This window comes from Ambystoma mexicanum, chromosome 1p (genome assembly GCF_040938575.1).
Source record: "Ambystoma mexicanum isolate Mex_15411 chromosome 1p, UKY_AmexF1_1, whole genome shotgun sequence".
In the NCBI taxonomy this organism is placed as follows: domain Eukaryota; kingdom Metazoa; phylum Chordata; class Amphibia; order Caudata; family Ambystomatidae; genus Ambystoma; species Ambystoma mexicanum.
This window is the reverse complement of record NC_090921.1, coordinates 1,153,709,610-1,153,734,945: the sequence shown is the minus strand read 5'-3', so window position 1 is coordinate 1,153,734,945 and position 25,336 is coordinate 1,153,709,610. Positions and strand designations below refer to the sequence as shown.

Here is a 25,336-nt window from a genome sequence, read left to right as displayed (position 1 = left end):
GGAAAGACTAAATGCAAATTTACCTGTTTTTACTCTTCAACATTCTACCCCCCATTGTCGATGATGTAAATTGCATGCAGAGACCCAGCAGCAAGAGCTACCATTGGTGGGCCCCTCCATGCAATTAGCATTGTTTATGAAATGACCCCTACAAGCTGCAAAAGAGAGGCGTAAGCCTGTTACACCTCACTTTTACACTTCAGAGTATTTTTATTTTATTTGAAGTCAGAGAAAGGGCAGAAAGAGGAACTCATATTTGCTGTATGGTATAACATCTGCATGAGATTTTCATGTGGGTTTTAAATTAGTGGATTCCATAGTAATCAATTAAAATTGCTATCTGAAAAGGGTAAATTGCAGGCAGCAATTACCATTTATTTTTTAAAAAGAGAGTAATGTGAAAGAGGGAAGGTGATTGTACATGTTTTTTATTCTTTTCTATTCTACTTTGTTCTGTCAAAATCTATAACCAGATATGATTTTGTGAATTGCGTACTACTTGATTGACAACTATCTCTAACCAAATAATGATTTAACAGCATCCAGCCAGGCATGCTCCCCCTGAATCTAAGTGTTCTCTTTGTTCTTTCAGTGTCTCTGCTGCAGCATTCCTCTCACACCAGCAGATGTTTTTCCTGCTCTTCTTCACACTGTCCACAGCTCTGCAGTGTAAGTGTTCATATCAACACAAACACATAATATGCATATGTTGCCTTGTGAGGACCCCAGAATCCTTTTCAAGCAAGTTCGGGTTCATTTTGTTGAAAGTTTGAACTCTACACTGGAAATGAAGTACAGTAATGGTTACATTAGAAAACATTATGTGCAAGGGGTATAACATGGGGTGAAATCAGATTGTGTATTAAACAGCTCATGGACATTTTCTGCAATGGGCTCACAGGAAATTATGTATTCATCAACAACTCTGCAAACAATATTAAATATTCTCTTACGTTTGCTTGTGACAATGTAAAGTAAGTGTATTCTCCATGAGTAACAGAATCCCATCTGCATGTGTATACCAGCCAGAGCTTTTTTGTTTTTTTGTGAGGCAAAGTGAAGTTTGCTTCTTTGTCCGAATGCGTGCTCTGCAAATTAGATACATGATGATCTGATGGGGAAAAGTATTGTCAGTGGTTATCGCTGAGTTGACTTCAGGCTCAGTGAGTACAAAACATAATCACTGCCACCGTTATAACGGATACACCTATACGTTAGCTGTGCACAGTGCAAGGAACCATCAACAGATGAAAGGTGAATTGGCCAGAGTTAGGGAATGTGTTTCTTTTTGCTGTTTTCCTACTGTTGATTTCAATGCGTCCACACCACATATTGGTCTCATGTCTTGGAATCCTGACCGATGTTTCAGGCAATTAAAGCCTTTTCTGCTTCATTTACCTGCTCAACTCATTTACCTGTGCACTCAACATCGTAATCTGTGTATTTCTCCTTTTATATGCTTTATCAACAATTGTTAAAGATGTTTTGTTTGTCAGAAGTGTTATACAAACGCAGCTAATAAATAGCGCCCTCTAAGGCAATGGGTGCACGGCGGCTCCAGTCGGCGACGGCGGTCGGCGACAGTGGCGGACAACAGTCTGGGCGCTTCTCCTTGGAGTTACACAGCAATCCCCATATCAGGTCGGCAGCCTGTCTAAGATCTTTCTACCAGGGAGCTTAAGCCAAGATCAGCTGTGCACGATGATCCCTCATAGATCGGGAAGAGGGCACCTTACCAGGTCCTCTCTGGGTCAGTCCTGGGTCAGTCCTTGAGGCACAGCAGCTTTCCGATTGCGAAGGAGAGCAACAGCAATTCTTCTCATCCAGCAGGGCTTCAAGGTTAAGCTTCAGTTACTCCAGTTACTCGTCGTAGTGGACTTCAGCTTCCAAACACGATTCCTAGCAGTGAGAGGTCACCAGATATACTGTTGATCTCCCATTCATTCCGCTGGGTCACACTCAAGCATCCAATCACAACTACGGGCATTCAGGCCATTCACTTCTCTCCAGACACTCACAACAAGTTATGTGTATTGGGACAAGTACCGAGCCATTCAACACTCCAAGCTGCATTCATACCGGGTTCGGGCAGGGCTGTCTCAACCATTGTGTCAACCACCAGATACTAGACAGCCACAACATAGAATGCATATTCGTCACACACTCCATTCACCCAGGTCCCACCCACAGGCGTACACACCACAGCCAGTCTGGTCGGCACTTCCCCACACTACCATATACGGAACTTCCACCCAACAGCCAGTCAGGGGGAAGGGACAGAGGCAGGGCTTCCCAGGACTTCGGGAAGATCAAGGTAACAGGTGATGGAAGGCAAGAGGCCATGGGGGCCATTTTGTCTCCATCGGGAATCTACCGATTCCAACGACAGGGCCTGGGCATCCCAAAATGGAGTATGCTCAGGGCACCAGTCATTTCAGCACAGAGCTGCCACCATCCCGTGCCCTGCTCTGTGGGTCACGCACAGGTGCCCAAAAACATACACTAGGGGCAAAGGGTTGTACCCCTACCCATGGGTGCCGTAAGGGTATCCCACGGGTCTGTTCACCAAACCAAAAGGGAGAGAGCTGCACCGCCAGGAGTCCCACATGAACTCCTGCATGGAAAACACGACAGAACACACAATAAAAAGAGGTAAAGGACAAGGATGCAGAGGCCCTGTCCCTCCGATGCATTTCCAGCATCACACTCACTTGCTAGGGAAGGGGGTTCCAACTCTTGAAGGGATTGCGCACTGGCCCCCTTAGTGCCCTTAAAAGTTCTAAGGTCTTACCCATGGCATTGTTGTTTCTCTGCATGTTATGTAGTTGAACTCAAGAAACGTTAAGGACAGATACGCAGTTGATGACCAAAGCTTCATGCAAATGTCTGTCCTTGTGCAGCAAGCCCCTAATTTTCGCCACTGAGTCAGCTCAATCGCCAGTGTAGATTTTTAATTCAAATCTGTGCAGCACTGATGGAACCTCTTCGAGACAGCTCACCACATCAAGATGCCTAAACAAAATCGTCTGCTTCATGAAGTAGTGCCAGGACCCCTGTTTGACCCTGTTAATGCCTCTCGTGTTTCTAGGCGCCCTTTCCGGGTATTTCTCCCGACTCGCACGCTTGGCATTAAGATTACCTTCAGAATCTGTCAAGGTTCTTATTCCGTACCTTATCGGTGGCATTTTGAAAGAAACCATTTTCTTTCTTCCTTTTTCTTCACATTTGCAGACATGTTTCACTGAAGCGTTATAATTCACACAGTTTACAGTGTATATGATATGATATGGCATTGAAAACGCACCTATACACAAGTGTTTTACGGTGCGACGAGGCAAGGGAGGGGGAACAGAGTGAAGACAGAGACAACAATCTCACTAGGCCAGGTGACACTGAGATCACGCAAGTGCACTGGAGGGTGGTGGGGGAAAAGTGTGAGTGGAAAGGCGGAGGGGCAGTGCAGCACATAGTATAAACAGTAAAATAAATAAAACAATAGATAAGAAGTGCGGCCAGCTGGTGGCAAGTGCAAAGGTAAATTCAGACATCAGGTGTCAAGTGCAAGTTGAGGGCTGTAAGGATACAGAACCGGCCACCGAGTGCATGGGTTGCCCGGGGGCAGTGGAGGTGTGCAACTGTTGGGGAGGAGTCCTGAGCCCAAGAACAGAGGGTAGCCAGGTGACCAGTGCAGTTTTAGTTTTGGCCAAGAGTTCAGCAGGGGAGAGGAGGAGAGAAGTCAGAAGCAAAGAGGAATGTCTTGAGATGCTTCTGGTACCGGAGATGGTTCTCCTCAAGTTTCAGAGAGGCAGGGAAGCTGTTCCAGAGGGAGGCCCCCGCCGAAGAAAGAGATCTACCACCAACTCGCTGTTTGGACAAGCAACTGAGCCTGAGGGAGTTGGAGTTGCAGGTACTCTACATGTATAGAGTGCCTAAGTTACCTTTTTGTTTTCCTTAGATGGGTGGGATTTACCGTTTTTGATAGAGTTCTGGGTTTAAGTAAAGTACACATGTTTATAAAACCTAGCTTGCACTTTTCATAATTCTGTCATCTCTGGAGAGCATTGCTGCCCCCGGCCAATGCTACCATTATAGAAACAATGGAGGTATACTATTCGCTTTATATGCGTTCTATAACTATAGAAAGGTAGGGAGTGGAAGACTGACACTGCTTCCTATTGCCAGTATGCATTTCCAGTCTCTAAATAGCAACTTGTACTGGCAAGTAGCGTTTTTAAGTGGTGACTCACAGGTGTCCATTTAGCAGCACCTAATGTGTCAACACCATAGGTCTGGCCTAACACGATTGGAGGAGACTGCATTATATCTGCCCTCTCCTGGCATTGAATGTGTTACTACCTATGCTATCTTCAAAGACAAATATGATGTCATTAGTAGATGAGCATGGCAGCAGAGTTTACTTTTCATGATTTATCTAACAGCTCTGCTGTGTGATACATCTGCCTTTTTTGCTTCCCCAAGACAGGGCAAATTGCTTACTGCAATGAAATGGGAAACAGGATTTGGCAAGCCAACATTTTCGTTCTTTAGAATAGATTGTCTAGAGGAATAATGTTCTCTGTGTATCTGAATCATAGGCAATTTTACATTTTGAAATGGTATGTTTTATTGAAGTGTATTATGTGGTTTTCTTCTTGTAGTCAATATGTGACTAAAGTGTTATTTTAAATATGGCATAAAACAATGTTTTTGGGATATAAGATTTCTTCCTTGTACATATACAGTATGAATGGACACGTGTTTAGCCATGTTTAAAGCACTTTATAACCAGCTGGCATTTAGGTATGGGATTTAGATAGTATTACCATGTCTGGGAAGCATTGGAGTGCTGTACATAGGGGATGCAAGTGTACGCGTGCAGGGGTAGCAGAGGAGCTGTGATGGCTCCGGGAAGCAAGGGAGAGGGCAGAGTGCAGGTGGGAGAATTAAGGTTGAGTGGAGAAACCAGTGAGTGGCAAAATGTTCTTTGACAAGTAGGATTTTCAGGTCCTTCCTGAAATGTTGGATGGATGGGGCAGTCTTATCTGCATAGGTAACTGGTGCCCCAGACCGGCGCACGGCAGGAACAGGCCTGTTTCCTGTTTTTCTCTCTTGCAGGTTTTGTTTCAAGCTTGCAATGGTGAAGCATCTACTTAGGTGATAGCCTGCAGAGATGGTGAGTTTTGCCACCAGGTTGAGTGGTGTTTTGTTTGCCACTGCTTTGTAGGTGATGCAGGCTATCTCGAACATGATGCATGTTTATAGGTGTAGCCGGTGCAGCTTCTTGCGGATGGGGCTATGTGAAGGGACGTGCACAATTACTGCTGGTGTAGCAACATTGCTGGAATTAACCTCCAATTCACCTACAATTTTGTTTTACGGGCAGGGTGGATGTTTACTAATTTTGCCACTTTGATGTTAATTTAGATTTCAGAAATTTTACAGTCACGTAAAAACGTTCAGACGGGAAAGTGGTGTTGCCACCGTAAATTTGGGAGTCGACCAGGGTTTAGACTGCTAATGGAACTCAAGTCAAGGATGAAAGGCTTAGCTTTGCAGATGAGCGAGAGCTGGTACCACGCTGGTTGAGTTTTCTTGGAGATGTGTGCTTTCATTGCGAGTTCCTAGTCAATGGTAAATACAAGAGATTTTGCACTGTTTCGGAATTGTTTGTGGGTACACCAGGCTTCATGTTAGTCAGCCATTTCCTGACTTGGGCATGCTTAGGGGTTTCCTAAGAGAATGAATTTATTTTTTGTAAGGTTGAGCTACGGGTAGGTTCTTAACATGTAGGCTTAGATGAAATACAGGCAGTGCTACTCATAACGATACAGATGTTTTTCGCCATAATACTCCATTTTAGCAGATAGGCAAAATGATACATGCAAATGCAATGCTGTTTTCTTTAGGAGTTGAAGCAATATGGCAAATATAGAACACAGGTCTGCAATATCTACATCTACTGTGCTTGAGAACAATATTCGAACATATCACTCATTTCTTTTGCCGAAAAAGCTCTTTCATCGACAAATAGGACAACTGTTTTGGCTCCAAGTATAGCATCACTAGGTGTCAACTTGTTATTCAACAAGATTCATTCAATAGCTGTCAACACTGGTCATTATGGCTGTACATGAATGCTCTGTCCACAAAGTACAGAGAGGTCTTGGGCTAAAAGTAGGTCTGTATGTGCTCAGGCAGATGTCATTACCAGACTTTTGGTGGAGTACAGGTCAGAACACTTAATGGAAATCAAGCAGATACAGGAGTGCGGGTTCCATCTCCCTCACCATTTTTCACACCGTATTTTTCACTCCCTCTCCCATTATTAATGATCATTATTATTTGGGAAATATAAACATTTGTTTGCTTTTTCTCAACCTGTTTGCTTTTTTTAGCATGCACCAATTATTGCTTGGGAAATAATTTTCCAATATGTCTGTGCATTGTGGGAGTCATAGACTTGCATAATGGGCAAATCAAGAGTACCATGTGTTGCTGGAGAAGCATCTTCGGAAAGGAATTGGCAATGCTGGCATGTATGTCAATGTAAGGAGTTAGTTGTGTGAGTTGTGTCTACAGACCTCATTACAGCAGCACATCCGAGCTCCTGAATGTGTTTCTTTTTGTTAACACATGACATTCCGATGACAAGGGTGATATGACAGTGTTTGATCTCGGTAGAGGGGTTCCCACATTTTTGCAAAAGTTTTTTGTTACCAGTCCTGTTTTGCCAGGAGCAGTGTTGCTTTTTTAATTTTGATTTAATTCCCTGACATTGGCTTTGGGTATGGTTTAAATCACATTGCCACGAGGAATCGTTTATGTGATTCGAATGCTGCTGTTGCGTATTGCACTTTACTACATGGCTCAGCTTTTTATGTATTTACATATTATTTATGATTGTCACATGGAATGAACATGCATGTACTCATGATATTAATTCACTTTGATTGTTTTTATGCGTTGGCTATGAATTGTTAGGATATTTCAGCGTTTGTGCTTTAAGGGCTTTGGCATATAACCTTGAATTGATTGGTTGTTTTTACAAGGTCTATACTATACTGAAGATTTATTTTAAGTGCATACACAGGACTCCATGATTTTAAATGATCCTTTTTTACTTGTTTTTAATTTCATTTTGTGAATCTCAGCCAAGGGGCTGTCTGCCATTCATTAAGAAGAACTTTGATAACTTGCCTCACAAGGCACAAGCTTCCCACAGTCACCCAAGACAATGGGCATCACTGCCACGAGGAGCTGCTTGAGCTCCCCATCCACCTGCACCTATTCCCTTGCAACAGATGTACTACCAGAACTGTTCAGAACAATAAGGACCATCAATGATACTTTGCACTTACATTGCATTCCACTAATGCCGTCTTGAAAGGTTCTAATCCAAACCTTCATGGTGATGCACCCCATAGTATGGCTACTCCCTTTTAGCCTTCCGCTCTAATGGGCCTCTGATTTTATAGTTGTTTCTATCTACTTTCTCAATCTGTTTAAATAAACAATGCTACATATTTCAATCAAACCAGTAGTTTTAATTGTGTGCCATTTTAGGTCATACCAATTGACAATAACATAAATCAAAGTAGAGTACCAGTGGAGAGATTCAAATCTTGACCACAATGCTGATCCTTTTGTGAACGTTTTTTGTCTGTTCCTCTACACTACCAAATCTCTGTTTCTATATCTTGTACAAGTGTATTTAAGCTTAAAGAGAGCAGAGTAGTTCACCATGGCCATGAATCATTTTGGGAATTGCATTCCGTGCCTTCACTGCAGTATGGTAGAAACTGCCACATGCTGGGTGTGGATAAACCTTGCGTAAGGCCATTACAGGTGGTGTCTATGGACATGTAATACAGAAAAATGACAGGTGCAGGTTATTTGTATATATTGATGAATTCTGAAAAATAAATAGATCAGTTAGAGTTTGTTGGCCGAGAGGCAAGGTATCATATTGCAGCAAAAGTCACATTGCGTGGCTGCTGAAATTATAAATGTTGCGGACAAGCACTGCATGGCATGCCTCCTCCCTAAGGAAACCAATCAAACATCAGTGCAACACCAGCGACCAAGGCACTGCAATCTTGTGGGAATTCCTCTTCTTTGTCAGTTAAGAATGCCTAAATACATAAGAGAGGCGATGTGGAGCAGCCACGCAAGACGGCGGCTTTCTAACACAGCTCTGTGCACTGATGGCAGCCACCATTGATTGAGGCACACCCAGAGACTGCCCGGCTCCACAAACTGCTTTCTGGATTGCCTGGGCCTTCGGAGAGAAGATTGACGGTGTCGCTTCATGTTCGGGGTATCTGGGGCCCTCCGTCTACTCCGACCTGTGTGGCGAGAGCTGTGCTCTTACTAACCAAACACCCTCTGGCTCATAGGAGGGAGCCCCTGCTGACTCGTGGGATGTACGGGGAAGCCAAGGGTCCTGACTCACGGGGCATTCCTCCTGCTTGGAAGACAGGAAGACAATCTGGGGGACTATATCCGGGGCAGCCTGGGCACTCGAGGGTGGATGACAGCACTGTTGGTATCCCATGTACCGGGGACCCATTGCCGGGCCCAGCGCATGATGCAGCCTGGAGTGGTGCGCCTCCTTTTGCGTGTGAGAGACAGAGACCTGGGCCATTAACCACTGCACAGATCTTCTGAACCTGAAGCACTCCAGCCGGGCTGTGGTTCCATGCTGCCTTGAAGGGGCAATCTGAGAGACAGTGGGTCTGGACTAATGTACATTACCCAGATGTAAAGGTGAGGAGGATGGTCTGAGGAACAGTTAGACTGATGAGACCTATACGGTGGGCCAACTATAGGAGTTGTACAAACAAAATATCAGATCATAACACAAACATCACTCCGCACACCCTCTCATACGGCAGCCTAATTTGTGTGCCTACACAGTCCCTTTGAAGTAACACCTAGCTACTGTATAGGGTAACGGGGCAGGAAAGAAACAAGCAAGCATGGAGAGATCTGCCCACACAGAGTCTAAAGCAGGGGGCTCATTACAAAAGGAAATCACTGGGACAGTGGCCAACCGTACTCTCAGGCTGTGAACCCACCAAACAAAAAACAGATCCTCAGCACTATGCAGAAAGCTTTCGATGCTGTAAATGGTAAACTAAACAACCTTCCAGTTAACATAGCTTGCATTCACACACAGCTGGAAAAAGAGGTACAATGGATTAACGCAGCAGAAGACTGAATCAGTTTGGCTGAAGACACCATTGTACAAATGCAAAGTACCATTAATACCCTAGTAAAGGACATGATGGACATTAATGCAAAATGCCTTGATCTAGAGTAGCGCTCGCCGAGAAACAATGTCCGTATAATTGGGATCCATGAGAACACGCTTTGCAGCAATATGGAGCATGCAGTCGAGATAACTGCCTGGGAACCTGCCATTGTCACCAAACTTCATGGTGAAAAGAGCACACTGCACCCAAATCCCTAAGCCCAAACCTGGAGACTATCCACACCTGCTTATTGCATGCATTTTTAAACTTCGGGGACAGGGTCCTACTGGTGAAGACTGCATGAGAGAAAAAGGAACTAGGTTTTGAAGCAAATGCTATACACCTGTACCATGACGATTCAGTTGCAGTTCCACAGGAGAGACATTTGTTCCTTGGGGTCAATAACCTTCTTAGGGAAAGGAAAGTCCATTACGCGATGATGTTCCCTGCATGCATGCATCAGGTTCAATTTGAGAACAAAAACTATTTCTTTACAGTACGAGATGCAGCGGTTACATTTCTTGAAGCTAAAATCCTTCCACCTGTGGCCCTGGCCAGAGGCCGATACCTCCTTAGGAGGTGTACAAATGTGACAAAAGTGACAGGGTTAATATCTCCATGTAACTCACCAACTGTTGATTGTTGTGTAAAGGACACATTTGGCAACTTTATGTTTATTACTTTGTACTTTGGTGACCGCCATCAAGCATGTAAGCAGGCAGCCTCTATGAAAAAGCATTATTTTATATTTAGGGTGATTCTTGTGGGAGGGTTCCTCACTTTGGGAAGTAATGAGTGTGGGGGTGGGTGAGGATTGGGAATGGGGAACTAAAATTGAAAAGGGCACTTGTTGGTTTTCACGTATAAGGTGGTGCTTTTAGTTGTACATATTTGCTGACTTAGAAACTGATACTGCTTCCAGCTCGTATGGCCCCATCATGTGAAGAGAAAGGAGGTATCACATTCCTTAGCCAGAGTGTAAAAGGGGTTAGGAAACCCAATGAAAACTCGTGAGATACTCTCTCATGCCCAGAGCTATGGGGCCTGCATACAGTCCCTACAGGAGACATATGTGACTACTGCACAAGCAAACTCCTTTCCCTAGGAACTGGGAGATCAACACTTCTTTATGTCTTATTTATCATGGTCTAAAGGGGTATTGACCCTGATACATAGGCCACAACAACGTCAGATGCTGAGTTCTAGGATCGATACACAAGGTCGCCATATCATTGTGCATTGGAACTGACAACAGACAACTCAGTTGCTCCGTCCACCACCAGTTGTCACGCCTTCCAAGTATCTACTTAAGGACTCTAGGCCCTCTCCAGACAGCATTGAGTAGGATGTTGGACATGTGGCCAGGCCCTGCCACTCAGTTGGTCCACCCACCACCACTTTTCACACCTTCCAAGCCTCTACCTAAGGACTCTAGACCAGCTACAGGCAGACAGCATTGAGTAGGCTACTGATCATGTGACTAAACTTAACCTCTGGCATTGCTTCAGCAACCCTCCAGACCATTGTTCTTTGCCTGCCAAGCCATTACAGAAAGGGAAAGACCATATGCAAATCAGGCTTTGTCGACTCCAAAAGGGGCAGTCCAGCCCGAATGGCAAGGCCACATCCCTTCTGCACGTGGCCACAAGCATCCCCAGACATGTTTCAGCCTTGTTGGGCCTCATCAGGGAGGAGTGGCTTGGATCTCTAGGCCTAGCAGGCACGGTGGTTTTGTGGTTATAGCTAGTCTCACTATGGAAGAGAGGGTATGCCCAGACGTAGTCCCTTGCTCGCTGTGCCATAGGGAACCAAGCTGCACCTCAGTGAGGAGGCCCAACAAGGCCAAAACATGTCTGAGCGTGCTTGTGTTTCCGTGCAGAGGGGACTTGGTTAGCAGTTTGGTAGCCATACCTAACTGATTTTCATATGGCTGGACCCGTTTTGCAGTGGTGCAGATGGGCAAAAAAACTGTGGTGTGGAAGATTGCCCAGAGCAATGCCAGTATCAATTTTGTTGTTCTGACCAGACCCTGCCACTCAGTTGCTCCACCCACCACCATATTTCGCCCCATCCAAGCCTCTACTTAAGGACTCTAGGCCAGCTCTAGGCAGATAGTATTGAGCAGGCTGCTGCTTACATGACCAGGCCCTGCCACTCAGATGCTCTGCCAAACACCAGTTTACGTGACTTACAAGTCTCTACTTAAGGACTCTAGGCCAGCTCCTGAAACATTAAAGAATATCGAGGCTTAATACCACATAATAGAAATACGCCAGTCACGAGTCCAAAGGTACCATGTACATTTATTAACAGGCAGCTGTCTGGCTCTCAACACCCCACAATGTGTGCAAGCAGACACCGTGAGATGAGAAAGTGCTGGATATTTCAAATACACTTACATTTATACAGATTTTCCACAATCCCGGACACATCACCCAGCCCCTCTTTGTGTCTTACATTTACCTAGGGTTCATGGCCTATCCACATAACTAAGTCATGCTTAAAAATATTTGAATAGTTTGTTGTTTTCCTTCAAACATTTCACATGTTTTCCAAACATAAGACACAAAGGTAACGTTCCTTATTTTGCTTGCTTATATTTGTCTAGCGTTTGTTCTTGAGCTTAAAGTCAGCTTAGTTTCAAGGAGCGAAAACAAAGATTTCTGCAAGAAGCACATGTTCAGCTATTCAACATTCTACTTGGCTGTTTGAACAGGGAAGGCATTATTGGAACAGATGGTATCAGGATTACTGATCAGTACAGCTTTTTTTAACTCCAAGGTTTCTCAGTGTAGGACAAACAATCCACCTTAGCCGCTTCAACATTCTTATCTGTGTTGACATCATGGAAACAGTACAACGTTAATTTTGCTCTGCTGGAGCCGAAGGAGGGACAGAAAGCAAGAGGCGATTAAAATGGCGGATAACTCAAAATGGTGGCATAGTCAGCCTGTTTCAGGTTCATTCAATGTGATTTATAGTGCGATGTGAATGTGCTTAAGCCAATCATTTACTGTCAGGCGGTATTAATGCAAAATATACTTTTACACACCCGCCTTTTGGCCTAAGCCAAGAGCATTACTCAAACATTAGCATCATCCGAAAACCATGTATCATCATCAGACCATCCTGAATCGCTATCTTCAAAAATATTGATCACTATTAATTCCTTCATGGAGATGTCCTGCATTACCAAGGCATTAGTAATTGTTCACAACCTATGTGTCTTAGGTTCTAGTTTATCAACTGCTTGTGCACAACTTCCCCCTATCATGGAACAGATGACATGAAGACACTGTGTGCAACAACAGCAGAACAGTACAATGGCAAGGATCACCATTAGGACTGCAAACATTTTCCAGCCCCAAGATTGTATCGGGTCCCAGAACCATGTACCAATATCCCAGTTTCCAGCTGGAACGTGTACTTCAGTACTCAAGGTGTGATATTTCTTAATTACCTTAAATATGGTGGGGGAGGAATCGGTAAAAAAACAACAACATGCGGATCCCACCATTTTGCACACTCCACCACGCTCAGCTAGAATGATGTCCAGCACCATCCTATTTTGAAGCGCCACTGATCTAATAGCCTTTTGCTCTAATGTCATGTTATGTAGGATGTCAGTGGTTTCATTGATGGTTTTTTCTAAAACCCTCGCCAATTTTCAAATATCTTGGAAGTTTATTATCTGTCCCCAAAATGGTACAAAGGATTTAGCAACGTCACCCAGAATCTGTGAGGGAGTGTCACCACCCTTATCCCGCCTAGGACGAGTTCTAGAAACTTCAGCAGTGGTGGCGACATATACACATGGTAAAAGCATCCCTAAATAATAAGTGCCCTCTAATTCTCTTGGCAACCATGGATATGCTTCATTACCATGAACAAAGTAAACAGGATCTCCTATGTAGAGAGGTCTATCCTCACTGGTTAGTACAGCAGTCTTCATACATCCTTCAAATATACCCATCTGCTGGGAACCCTCTCTCTGTATACAAAATGGAATGGACTGCGTACTATGATTGATGATATAGGAAGGAGGCATGGCATCCCTATTACCTAAGGGAGCCATTTTAAAGGTAATCTTAGATTGTAAAGGTCTGAAGAGTCTATCAGAAGGCCGAATAGAAGCAACATTTAGCTGGCTCCTATTTGCAAACAGAGAACATCCTAAAGGTGCTAAAACTCATTTTTCAAACTTGTTGCGATTAGTCCCATCAAAATTCCCAGTGACACTATTGTTCCATCGGCCAAAGAATAATACCCTAAGCGATACATAACAAGCAGTAGGATTAGGGAGTGGATGTATATACCAGCCCAATCCTTTTTCCCCATGCTGTGGCAGATGTGAACATATCCAACAATTGTCTTATTAAAAATGTCATATGTGGCGTTCATGATCATCAAGAGAGTGTTGTTGAGATAACCCCCTCTATGTTGGAGGTCTCGAGGACAGAGAGTGTGCGAATGCACATAAGGTGGAGATGTAGTGGAGACACTTGCAGTTAGCAGTAAAATATCCAGTGGATGTGCACTCTCCAGATACCAAAACACGAGTGTCAATGTAATTACAATACAAGCTGTTATTGTGATCAGTATCCATTTGGTCCTAGGGGACCATGGCCCTCGATGGGCGGAATCATTATCAGCAAAACGATCAGTATCCTTATTAGTACGAGTGGCCCCAAACACAAACATAGTTTCTCAGTGTCCGTTAAGAAGCCTCACTGTTAGGCTCTTTTAGTTCATCCGTGGGTGACCACATGGCCTATCTTGATTGAAGGTAACTTTGCCGGTGCCTGCCTCTTATCGTATTTAGCAAAGGAATGACGAGGGACTGGCTCAACGTTGGTTTCTTGTGGGTTTCTTGTGGGTACAGAATCCTAGTTGCACTTTCCTATTCTATTTATATTACTGTAATGTCAGCAGACCCTAAATCTAAATCCTGTTCTGTGGTCACAGATTGTTCCTTAAAACTCCAGCTATGGAATGGTCAGTGAACAAAGTGTTGTCGTTTCCTGAAGAAGATGAAGAAGCAGAAACAAGATCGATCACAGTGAAGAAGAAAATGAAGAAGAAGATGCAATCTCTCCAGGCCCCACGAACTCAGGAAGGACTTTCGTGGCACACTCTGTGTTGCTCAAAGCAGGCTTTTTATGAGTGTCATAGGGCAGAGGAAAAGGAATCCTCTTCAAACATGTCTCGTGGATCCAGTGTTTCTTTCTGGTTACTCGTACTCAGTTTGCGTAGCCAAAATAATTTTATGGGTTCCCTTCCAACGAGATGCAAGGCAGGTGCCCCTCTCAAAATGTTTCACTAAGACCCACTGACCAGGTAGGAGTCAGTGACCTGGACCCTCGTATATTACTGGGAGGGCCGCTCGTACCAGTTGGTGAATCAAACGCAGGTTTTGAGTCAACTGGTCACAATAATCAGACAAAAGCGGATACTCAATATCTTTCAACTGTTTGGACCTCGGTGCATTCCATGCATTGGTTGGTCTCCCCATGACAATCTCATAGGGGGAGAGCCCTGTCTTTGACTGTGCAGTCATCTGCATCAATAGTAAGGCTATTGGCAAAGCGTCTGGCCATTTCAGATTGCTGTGTGGACAGATGTGTGTTGGGCCATGAGCCATGGTGACCATAGCATTGATATAAGCATTGGGTAGCATCCATCTTTGTTTCTCCTTATCCACCCAACAACCCTCATCGACTAGACCTGCTGGACCCTCAGCCCACTGTTTGATTTCTTCTGGAATAGCTCAGCCTGAATTTCTTTTAAACTGCTAACTCCTTTGTCCATCATACAAGTATCAGTAAACAATTTTGCTGAATTGAGCGTGTACATTTTAGAGTGCAAATCAGTAGCAGTCTGTTTGGCTATTCTGTCAGCAAAAGCATTTCCTTTTCCTACATCGTCCGTCACTTTCTGATGTGCAGCGCACTTCATTATTGCTAGTTGTGTAGGAAGTGCAAGTGCTGATAGCAACCGGACTATCTGAGTGCCATTTAGAAGTTTTGTTCCATGTGATGTCAAGAATCCTCTCTCAGCCCATAGTCGGCCAAAATTATGAACCACCCCAAATGTGTATTGGCTATCGTACATATATTTACACTAAGCCCTTCAGAAATTTCACAAGCTCTGGTTAATACAATAATCTCTGCAGCTTGCGCAGAGTTCTGCGGAATTCCTTTACTCTCCACAACAGTGCTTAATGTGCTTATTGCATAAGCAGCGGTAGATGTACCATCCGGTAGTTTAAAACAAGAGCCCTCACAGAATAGCTCCCCTTGTGGATTCCTTAGAGGTGTATCAATTAAATCAATTCTGACCTGTGTTTCTTGTTCTGTAATAAAGGGTAATCATGTCACATTTCGTTACTGCAATCCTTCTCTTGTGGAGAACACAATAGTTCAGCCAGACAGAAAGAACAGGCAGAAATTGCTCAGTGGAAAATCCACTGAGCTTCGAGACGCCTATTTTGTAGTGAATACTACTTCAAAGTTGGTGTTAAAAATAGGTCAAATTTGTTGTAGAAGTTATACAGTCAATCAACAAAGAAAACGGAATGACATAAACGCTTTACTTAAAGTTCAATCACTTTGTAGTTTATTTTCCAGATTGTAGTGTTCAATCATTTAACTAACAGAGGCCCTTGCTGATGCATTTCAGACTATGTCCTTCTTCAGGGCGGGCTCTAAAAAAACATTAACAGAATGTGGTTAACTTCACCCCTAGTATCTTGAAATTCAAACAAAGAAAGTATATCACATTGCATGATCTTTTTTCCTTTACAGCATGAGGACACACATACCTGTCAACAAATAGTGCACTCTACTTGTTTTAACAATTTTACGACTCCAGTTCAGTGCAAATTTGTTTGTTGCTGCAAATCAATATTGTCTTGCAATCTTTAGCTATATTCTCAATCATCATATTTGGTTGTAGTTCACCATTGTGCTCCTACATGTGGTTAGTGTATCTATATGCACGGTAGTCTCCTGTGAAGAAACCAAATGGCCATGCTTAAAAATCCTACTTAACTTATTAGTCCTAATGATGTAGCAACTCATTTACTTGCTTATTGAATGTTGCATGTGCTAAGTATATATATATATATATATATATATATATATTTAAACGCGCACATTATTTTTGCACTTTGGGGGAGCCTTATGTTAATGGCTCTTTAATATGTTTGTGCCGTCCTGCAAGGCACCAATAAAGATTACTTTTTAATTGCGAACTGGATGTCCGGACCATCTTTTTGGGAGAAGTGAAGAGTGCTGCTCGGTTTTGCCTGATTCCATCAGTGTGAAGAAAAAGGATATATATCTATATATATATATATATATATACACATATATGTACATATATATATATATATATACATATATATATATATATGTACATATATATTACATGGCCACGGTAGTGGCCATGTAGTTATGGTTAAATTGGTGTTTCCATAGGAAGAGCACTTTTTGGGCGGCTTATAACTTCGCTCTCCCTGGACGAATCCTCACCAAACTTTGCAAAAGAAGTATTTGTGTCACTCTGAATTTATTTGCATAGACTGAATGGGAAAAAAAATGTGCTCACATCTACAGCCCAAACCGCTGGACGGATTTTCACCAAATTTGGACCAGGAGCAGCGGCTTGGTCCCGAAAGCGTGCTTTTGCAAATTTGGTGAAAATCCGTCCAATAGTTTTTTTTTAAATGACTAAAAAGTAGGTAAAAATAAATTAGTGATATCTGTGTTCGGTCCGCGGACACACTTCCCTGTTCGCTCCGCGGACAGTGTCCTGATTGGCCAATCGGCTTGCGTGATGTCCGCGGACATGCAACGTGTTCGCTGATTGGACGGCGTGGAGTGTGAAGCGCGTCAGATTTTCATTAGCACCCGCCATCTTGGATTTGCGGATGTCCGCGGACAGCGCAGTGAAACTTTGTTCAAAATTTGTATTTAGTAGAGTGTGTTGGTGTGTAGGAGTGTTTGGGGAGGGTGAGAGTGTATGAGATAGGATGAAAGTTGTGTTTTTTTATGTGTTAGACGTTCTTTTGTGTTCGATTTTTCTGCGGACATCACGGGTGTTCTGAAATGTTCTAAATAAACTGAATGGGGGCTGTTCTGAGGACTCAATATGTGTCCGTTTTGTTCGCAAGCAAGCTGAAACTGTTCTAAGAGCACTCACGATGCCCTGAAATGTTCACAAATAAACAAAATGGGGGTGTCCTGAGGACGCTGCCGTATTGTTCTCTGTGAAGTTGAATCTGTTCTAAGAACACTCGCGGTGTCCTGAAATGTTCGCAAATACACAAAATGGGGATGTTCTGAAGACGTTGTCGAACACTTGCTGTGTCCAGAAATGTTCGCAAATATGAATGGGGGTTGTGGCTCGCAAGTTGAATGTGTTCTAAAAATAAACAAAATGGGGGTGTCCTGAGGACACTGTCCGTATTGTTCTCTGTCAAGTTGAATGTGTTCTAAGAACACTCGCGGTGTCCTGAAATGTTCGCAAATAAACAAAATGGTGGTATTCTGAAGACATTTCTAAGAACACTTGCGGTGTCTGGGGAATGTTCGTAAGGGGTGTCCTGAGGACGCTGTCCGTATTGTTCGTTGCCAAATTGAATGTGTTCTAAGAACACTCGTGGTGTCCTGAAATGTTCGCAAATACACAAAATGGGGGTGTTCTGAAGACGTTGTCGAACACTCGATGTGTCCTGAAATGTTCGCAAATATGAATGGGGGGTTGTGGCTGGCAAGTTGAATGTGTTCTAAGAACACTTGCGGTGTCCTGAAATGTTCGCAAATAAACAAAATGGGGGTGTCCTGAGGAAGCTATCCGTATTGTTCTCTGTCAAGTTGAATGTGTTCTAAAAACACTCACGTGTCCTGAAATGTTCACAAATAAACAAGATGGTGGTGTTCTGAAGACGCTTCTAAGAACACTCGCGGTGTCCTGAAATGTTCGCAAATAAACAAAATGGGGGTGTCCTGAGGACGGTGTCCGTATTGTTCTCTGTGAAGTTGAATTTGTTCTAAGAACACTCGCGGTGTCCTGAAATGTTCGCAAATAAACAAAATAGGGGTGTTCTGAAGACGTTTCTAAGAACACTCGCGGTGTCCTGGAATGTTTGTAGGGGATGTCCTGAAGGCATAGTCCGTATTGTTCACTGGCAAGTTGAATGTGTTCTAAGAACACTTGCAGTGTCCTGAAATGTTCGCAAATAAACAAAATGGGGGTGTCCTGAGGACGCTGTCCGTATTGTTCTTTGTCAAGTTGAATGTGTTCTAAGAACTCTCGCGTTGTTCTGAAATGTTCGTAGGGGGTGTCCTGAAGATGCTGTCCGTATTGTTCGCTGGCAAGTTGAAAGTGTTCTAAGAACACTCATAATGTCCGCGGACATTAAAAGTTTCCATAGACCATAGTTGAAATGTTTGACTCTATGGATGTGATATGCTGCGATGGTTCTCCTTATTATTGTATACTTACTGTTTGGTCTAGTAACCGGAGTACCTGTATTTCTTGTTAATTTCTGTGATAAAAGAAAATAGCATGTTAGTATTAGTATTTTGTAATGACTTATTACATTGTACATACTTTTTTTTTTGGACCCTCATATTTAGTAAATTTCAAATCAGAGTACTGTGCAATTTGCTCAGTTTCTGTATTTGTTGCTAAAATCATTGGGTCTGTGGGAGAAAAAAAAATCCATGTTGGATTAAAAAAAACCTTTTTCTGTTATGCTACAGTTTATTTGTTTGTTTGTTTTCAGTGTTCACTTGTTGTTTCTGGCTAATGCTTTATACTTTGGCTTGTTGCATTGTTTTGGAGCAGTAACATATTATTTATTTGTTTGGATATTAGAACATTTTGGAGCAGTTAGATACCAATTGGCGTATTCTAACTGTGTATTTTTTGGTCTAATTTAGTGGTATTCATTTATCTGATTAGTTGTTGTAGAATCTTTGAGCAGTCAGATAGCTTTTGGAGTATTCTAACAGTTTATATTTTTTTAACACAAGTTTACTTAGGGTTTAAATACAGTTTAGTTATCAAATTTTGGTTTTAAGAACATCAAATAAGCGTTTTGTAAGATTTGCTGGTAATCTCTGCTTTAGAGTAATGGTACTATCATTACATTCAAACCATCCACATTTCTTTTTTATATATGCAGTGTAGTGCCCTGAATTGGTTGTGGCTCCTGCGTGGTAGATTATACCTATTGTTGTGAAGGTTTTCTTACCAAGTGATATTTGACCATATGTGAATCCAGTCAGCTTGCAGTTGTTTTTGGTACCATCTGCATTGTAACATAGAAGCATTAGTATTATGTATTTACTATATGTTTGTATTACTAACGTGGAGCGATTATCTGAATTGCAGGTAGAACATAATCTACCATGGTTTGCATTTTGTACAAGTCGCTGAAATGAAATGGACTCACAATTTGGTATTGATATATATATGAAGCGTTCATTGGGGATTTATTCTTGTGTCACATTGTTGCAGAGAGTGCATGTATGTTTCCACATGTATGAAATCTGAAAGATTTAATTTATAGGTATATTTTTGTTTTCCAGTACTTGTAGTAAGTACATTAGAAATTCTTGTGCATCTTCCTGTGAGTTTATAGTGAATTTCACCATTCCAGCACAGTAGTCCAATTGTTGTCTTATTCCATAAACACTATACGTGTTGTCAGGATTGTTTGCTGCATTTTTGTGAAGCACTAACATTTGCAAACACAATGGGTCTGTACTGTGTAAGTAAATGTTGTCAACAGTTGGTGGTAATTGAAATAGAACATTCATTGCTACATTTGCGTGGCAACTTACACCAACTATATTTGAGAATTTAAATGGTCCAGGTAGTTCTGTATCTAACTGCTTTTTTTGGAGTTTGTCTTCCTTCTTTAAAGAAGTACCTGGTTTACTTTCCCTAATTGATTCATTTTTGCTTGTGGTACTTGATGAAGTATTAGTTTCTTTTAATCTCTTTGGAGGATTTGCATTGACATCCTGTTGCATTTCTGTTTGATTTATTTTTCTTTTATAACGTTTTACTTTTTGTGGAACAGAATATGTGTTTAGGTGGGGGGTGTATAGTGAGCGAAGTCTATTGTATTCTAAAATGCAAGGAATATCAGCGTTTATTTTACTTGCATCAATGTTGATTGGAAATAGACCGTCACGTGTACGTAAGCGTGATAGTGCTACGTAGCTCATGCCTTCTTTAAAGACTGTGTTACCAAATATCTATCATTGCTTTGTCTAGGGTAAGACCTTGTGATTTATGAATAGTGACTGCATATGCAAGAGTTAGAGAAAATTGTTCTCTGCGTACATACATATCTTTGAAGAGAAGGAATTTAGCTGTTGAGCGTCCTATCCTTTTTACTTCTGAAAGTTTGTCAAAAATTATATTGACAAACAATTTTGTTGTCGCGTGGGTATGTTTGAAAGCCAACAACTGTACCCAGTGCTCCATTAACTAGTCCTTGGTCCACGTCAATGTTACGTTTAAGCATTACTCTGCAATTTAAGGATAATTTTAATATCTTTTCTAAGCCTGTTGTGTTTGAGATTGATTTTTCTAAACTATTTGGGTCTTGTTGTAGCTTGGTCACACATGGGTAGTGCCATACCATGTACATCTAGTTTGTCTGTGGCGCTAATTTCCATGATTGGTTGCATTTCTTTACTTAACATGATTTCATTGAATTTGAAACAGCTTGCAAGAGTTGGCATTAAGGCCATACAATTGACATTTTTGTGGGCTAATTGTTCCATAACATCTGTAGGACATGCATTATCCCCATAAAGTGCATTAATGTGCCAGGTTATCAATATTGCTTCTGCTTCTTTGGAAAGTATACCAACTCTTATACCTTTTAAAATGTTGGCATAAGTGAGATCTGCAGATTGCCGCATGTTTTCTGTTAATTCTCTGTATTGGAAATGTTGCCAAAGGTTGACATTTCCAATGCTGCCAACAGTTTTACGGCAGAGTTTGTGTCCTAATGTTTTAAAAATAGGCTGACCTTTTACTGGTGTTAATTGAAGCAGATCTCCAAAAACAATAATGTGTTTTCCTGCAAAGAGCTCTTCATAGTCTGTTTTGAGTACTTCTTGTAATCTGAGGTGAATCAAAGCTAACATCAGGTTGGAGACCATGCTCACTTCATCTATTAGTAGCATTTTCATTTGTTTTAATACTCTGCGTAGTTCCATTGCAGCTTCTGTAGAAAATTTGTAATAGTCTAATTTGTTCTGGTGTTCCACTGGTAATAGTAGTAATCGGTGTAATGTAACACCACCTATGTTGTAGGCAGCTAAACCTGTGGGGGCAGTGACAACAGCTGACAGTTTGTTGTTTGTCAATTGTTGAAGGAACTTACTAATGATTTTGATTAGGAATGTTTTGCCAGAACCAGCTTCACCACTGACGTACAATAGTATAGGTTTATAATTATGGCAGGAACATTCTTTATTTTCATGTTTTACACCATGTGCAATTTGTTTTGTTACTTCTTGAAACATGCTACGTTGCTCATTGTTTAGTTTTGATTGTAGTATAGTTAAGTCTTCTTTATCTTCATACTGACACATGGTGTTTTCTACTTCTATCATAGCTAATTCTGCCTCATTTATTATTAGTGGTTCTCCCAGTGGTTCTCGGCTTCCTGTTACAGAAGGTTGACTACTGCCAGAAGTGTCCTTATCTAGTTGGGCTTGGAGTTCTTCTTCATGTTGCTGTTCATTGTGCAACATTGTTTTGTACTGTGTAAAGTTTACATCAGTTATAGTGCTTTCATTTGCTTTGAAAGCATCCTCATATGAGTCATAGTTATCTAATATTTGTTCTTTTCTCCATGGTTTGAGGAGTTGTAGCAGGGACATGTAATATACTTCTTTATGTTGAGGAGTCTTTAATGACAATTTGATATGATTAATTAAATTTGGTTTAGTGAGTTTAACTAAGCTGCCTTCACAGTTTGTCACTCTATATTTACCTTTTTTTTCATCAGGTTTCAAATTATTTTTGTATGTGTAGTTTTGGGCTATGTGGTATAGACACACGTTTTCCAAAGTATTACTTCTGTTTGGGTAGTATGTGTCCAATAAATTGTTTTTTAAAATGTCTTGGCTGTTGGGATCACATTTGTCTATTGTTTCTATATCTTCATATGATTTTAGAACTCTTTTTCTAGATTTAGCTGGACCAAGACTTAGCCATACTATATTTTCAGATTGACCGTGCCAGTTAAACGACCAGCTGCTTCATATGATCCACATTCTCTATGGGTGAGCATTTTTATGCCCAAGCTGTATAATTTCTGAGACACTTTTTTATCTGATGACAGGTCATTCCAGAGGTCTTAGAGCTCTGTCTTTTCTGCTTTAGTTAAGTATGCTGTGACATATTGTGCAACTGCAGTAGAATTGTCTGCAATGTACTGCACATCTATGTTTGCATTCCATAAGTGGGCAATGATTGCATTATAATCCTTGATATATTTTTCTTCTTCTTTTCTTTTTATGTAATATGTATTTTTAGGTGACTTACCTTTAACACTATGTCTAACTGAAGACATGAGGTTGTTCACTTGACCTGTATTTGTAACTGGTCTAGGGAAACCAAATCGGCATTTGGTGTAGTGTTTCCCTTTGTTTTTGTATTTGCGACGACAATATTTTCCACATTTGTGTCTTTGAAATTGTAAAATGTGTGCATGAAGATCACTATTTGTGGCTTCTGATGGAATTTCACAAGTGACATATTTTTCAATAAACTGTAAAACAGTGTCATCACTGTCTTGACCAAATTTAGGAGCATCTTTAATCCGTAAAAGCATCTGGATATGTGGTGCTCCTCTGTCTTGGTATTCTTTTCTCTAAAAGAAGTGTTGCACTTCTCCAAGGGGAGGAACAGTTTTATTACAAATAAAATGTAGCATAGCAATGAAGCGATGGTGAAAATATCTTGAAACATTAACAGGATCCAAAGAACAAAGTTCTCCAGATGTTAGTATATCTATGTTTGTTTTGTTTTTATTTGATATGCGTAGGAAATCATGTAAATCTTCTGATGCATATTCTGCACAACTTAATGTAACAAACCAAGTGGGTGGGCCAAGGTTTCTGATCATACCACGTACATCTCCATGACATCGAAACCAGTACTCTTTAGTACCACCCATATTTGCTAATAGATTTGGAATATTTGATTGTAAAACCTCATCCTTTTGTTGCACTTTTTCTAATAATTGTGTAGCTGTCATATTTTTAAAGTGTGATCCTGATTTTAATATGAGTGCAACTCCGTAACATAAAGTTGCTAGTTCACTTTCAAAGAGTAGGTGGAATATGTATTCCACATTTTGTCTAAATCTGGGATCTTCAGAATACATCCGTAATGAGCGGTATTCTGAAGCTGATATTTGAATAGGTCTATCATCATACCTTCCTCCTTTGCCAGTAGGAAAGAGTAGAGGAAAAGCATGTGTTTCTATACTTTTTTCCCATATGCTGATTGGCGATCCTTTTGTTTGACGCATTTGGTACGTTTCCAGTACATCTTCTATGGTGTCATTAGAGTGCAAAGGATGAATTGTATAATGGTCTAAAGTATTTGATATTGTAGCAGGATCTAGTAGCTCAAATTGCCCAGCTTCTTGTGTTTCTTGAATTATTTCAGTTGTATTTCAGTTGTATTTTTCAAGTTTTCTTATTAATAATATTCATTATTCTCTTTAAGATATTGGAAGGCTTGTCTAACTTTATGTAAATCTACCATCTGTTGCCATATTTTTTTGTCTTTTGTAGGTACTCCATTTACTAAGATAATTAAAGATTGCTACATTGGACGTTGCACTCCTAGAGTATGCACATTTTCTTTTAGATCTAATGGTAAATAAACTACTTTTCCACAAATGCATTTTACCAATTCAGAGGGAGGTAATTTTGCTGTTTTTGGTTGAAGGCATATTATTGCTTGAAATGGGTGTACTGTTTGAATTATGATGCTCTCATATAAATTAAGTTGTTGTAGGGGTTTTGTGATAGCACGTGAAGGAGTTTGGTTGTTGTCAAGTTTTGTAGTGCAGTAACTGCAAAGTATTAAGGGCTCAGTTATTTCGTATTTGTTTTCTGCTACAACGTAGAGAGCTAATTCAAAGCATTTAGAATCTTCATTGTCTTCTATTTTGTGTGATAGGTCTACAGTTTTTGTGTTCCTTTTATAAAAAGTTCTACGGCAACATACACATACATGGTTTGGTACTTCAGCCGATGTACTTTTAAATTTGAGTATTTCTTTTTTGTATGTGTTTAGTAAAAGGTTGCCATGTGTAGAATTGTTGCTTAATTGGTTTAAAGCTATTTCATTCTGTAAATGGCTTTCACTTCCAAAATATTTTTTCTGGATATAGTCAATTTCTTCAAGTAGGTCTTTTGCTGTACCATGTAGAAGGATGTTATTTAAATTTGATAGTGCTAAAGCAGGACTTTTAGCATAGTACAGTTTATAGACTAGATTTCTTATAGTTGAATGATGTGTTGATATTCTTTTGATATCATGGAAAGTGGTTTTACAAGTAGGTCCTGTAATGCAGACCAATGAATGTCCTTGTAGTCCTCTGTACTTGCGCACTGGACAGGTATCCATATTTTGCAGTAATTTAATTTTGATTTTGTCTTTGCTTTTTACATATTTATTGAGGAATTGGCATAAAGATTTGAAACATTGTTTCGGAATGTTACACATTGACATGCATGGCCATTTGTACACTAGACGTTCTGATTCAGTTGAATGGAGGGATAATTCTAAGTTTTCTTGGTATATTTTTGTAAGGAGTACTTCTTGTTCCATTATGGTATTATTCACTTTTTCATAACCTCGACCACTGCTATGTATGGCAATTGTATTTGTTTGCTTTTGTTTGTACGCTTCTTCTTTAAAATATGGTTCTGTGCTCGTAGTGTTATTCCATTCACCTCCGCAGATACTTACGAAGTTCTTTCTGTTGACATTTCGCTTATTGAGAAGACTTTTTTGTAATTTAG

General features: G+C 41.1%; 1 protein-coding gene across 1 annotated transcript in view; it reads left to right on the top strand.

Annotated features, from left to right (window-relative positions):
• The window catches only part of LOC138450289 (B-cell receptor CD22-like), a 267,696-nt gene that overhangs the window by 10,375 nt on the left and 231,985 nt on the right, over positions 1-25,336 (top strand). The window contains exon 2 of the mRNA XM_069604829.1: positions 593-669. Within this exon, the coding sequence (XP_069460930.1) occupies positions 593-669 (77 nt within the window). The remainder of the gene's footprint in view (positions 1-592; positions 670-25,336) is intronic.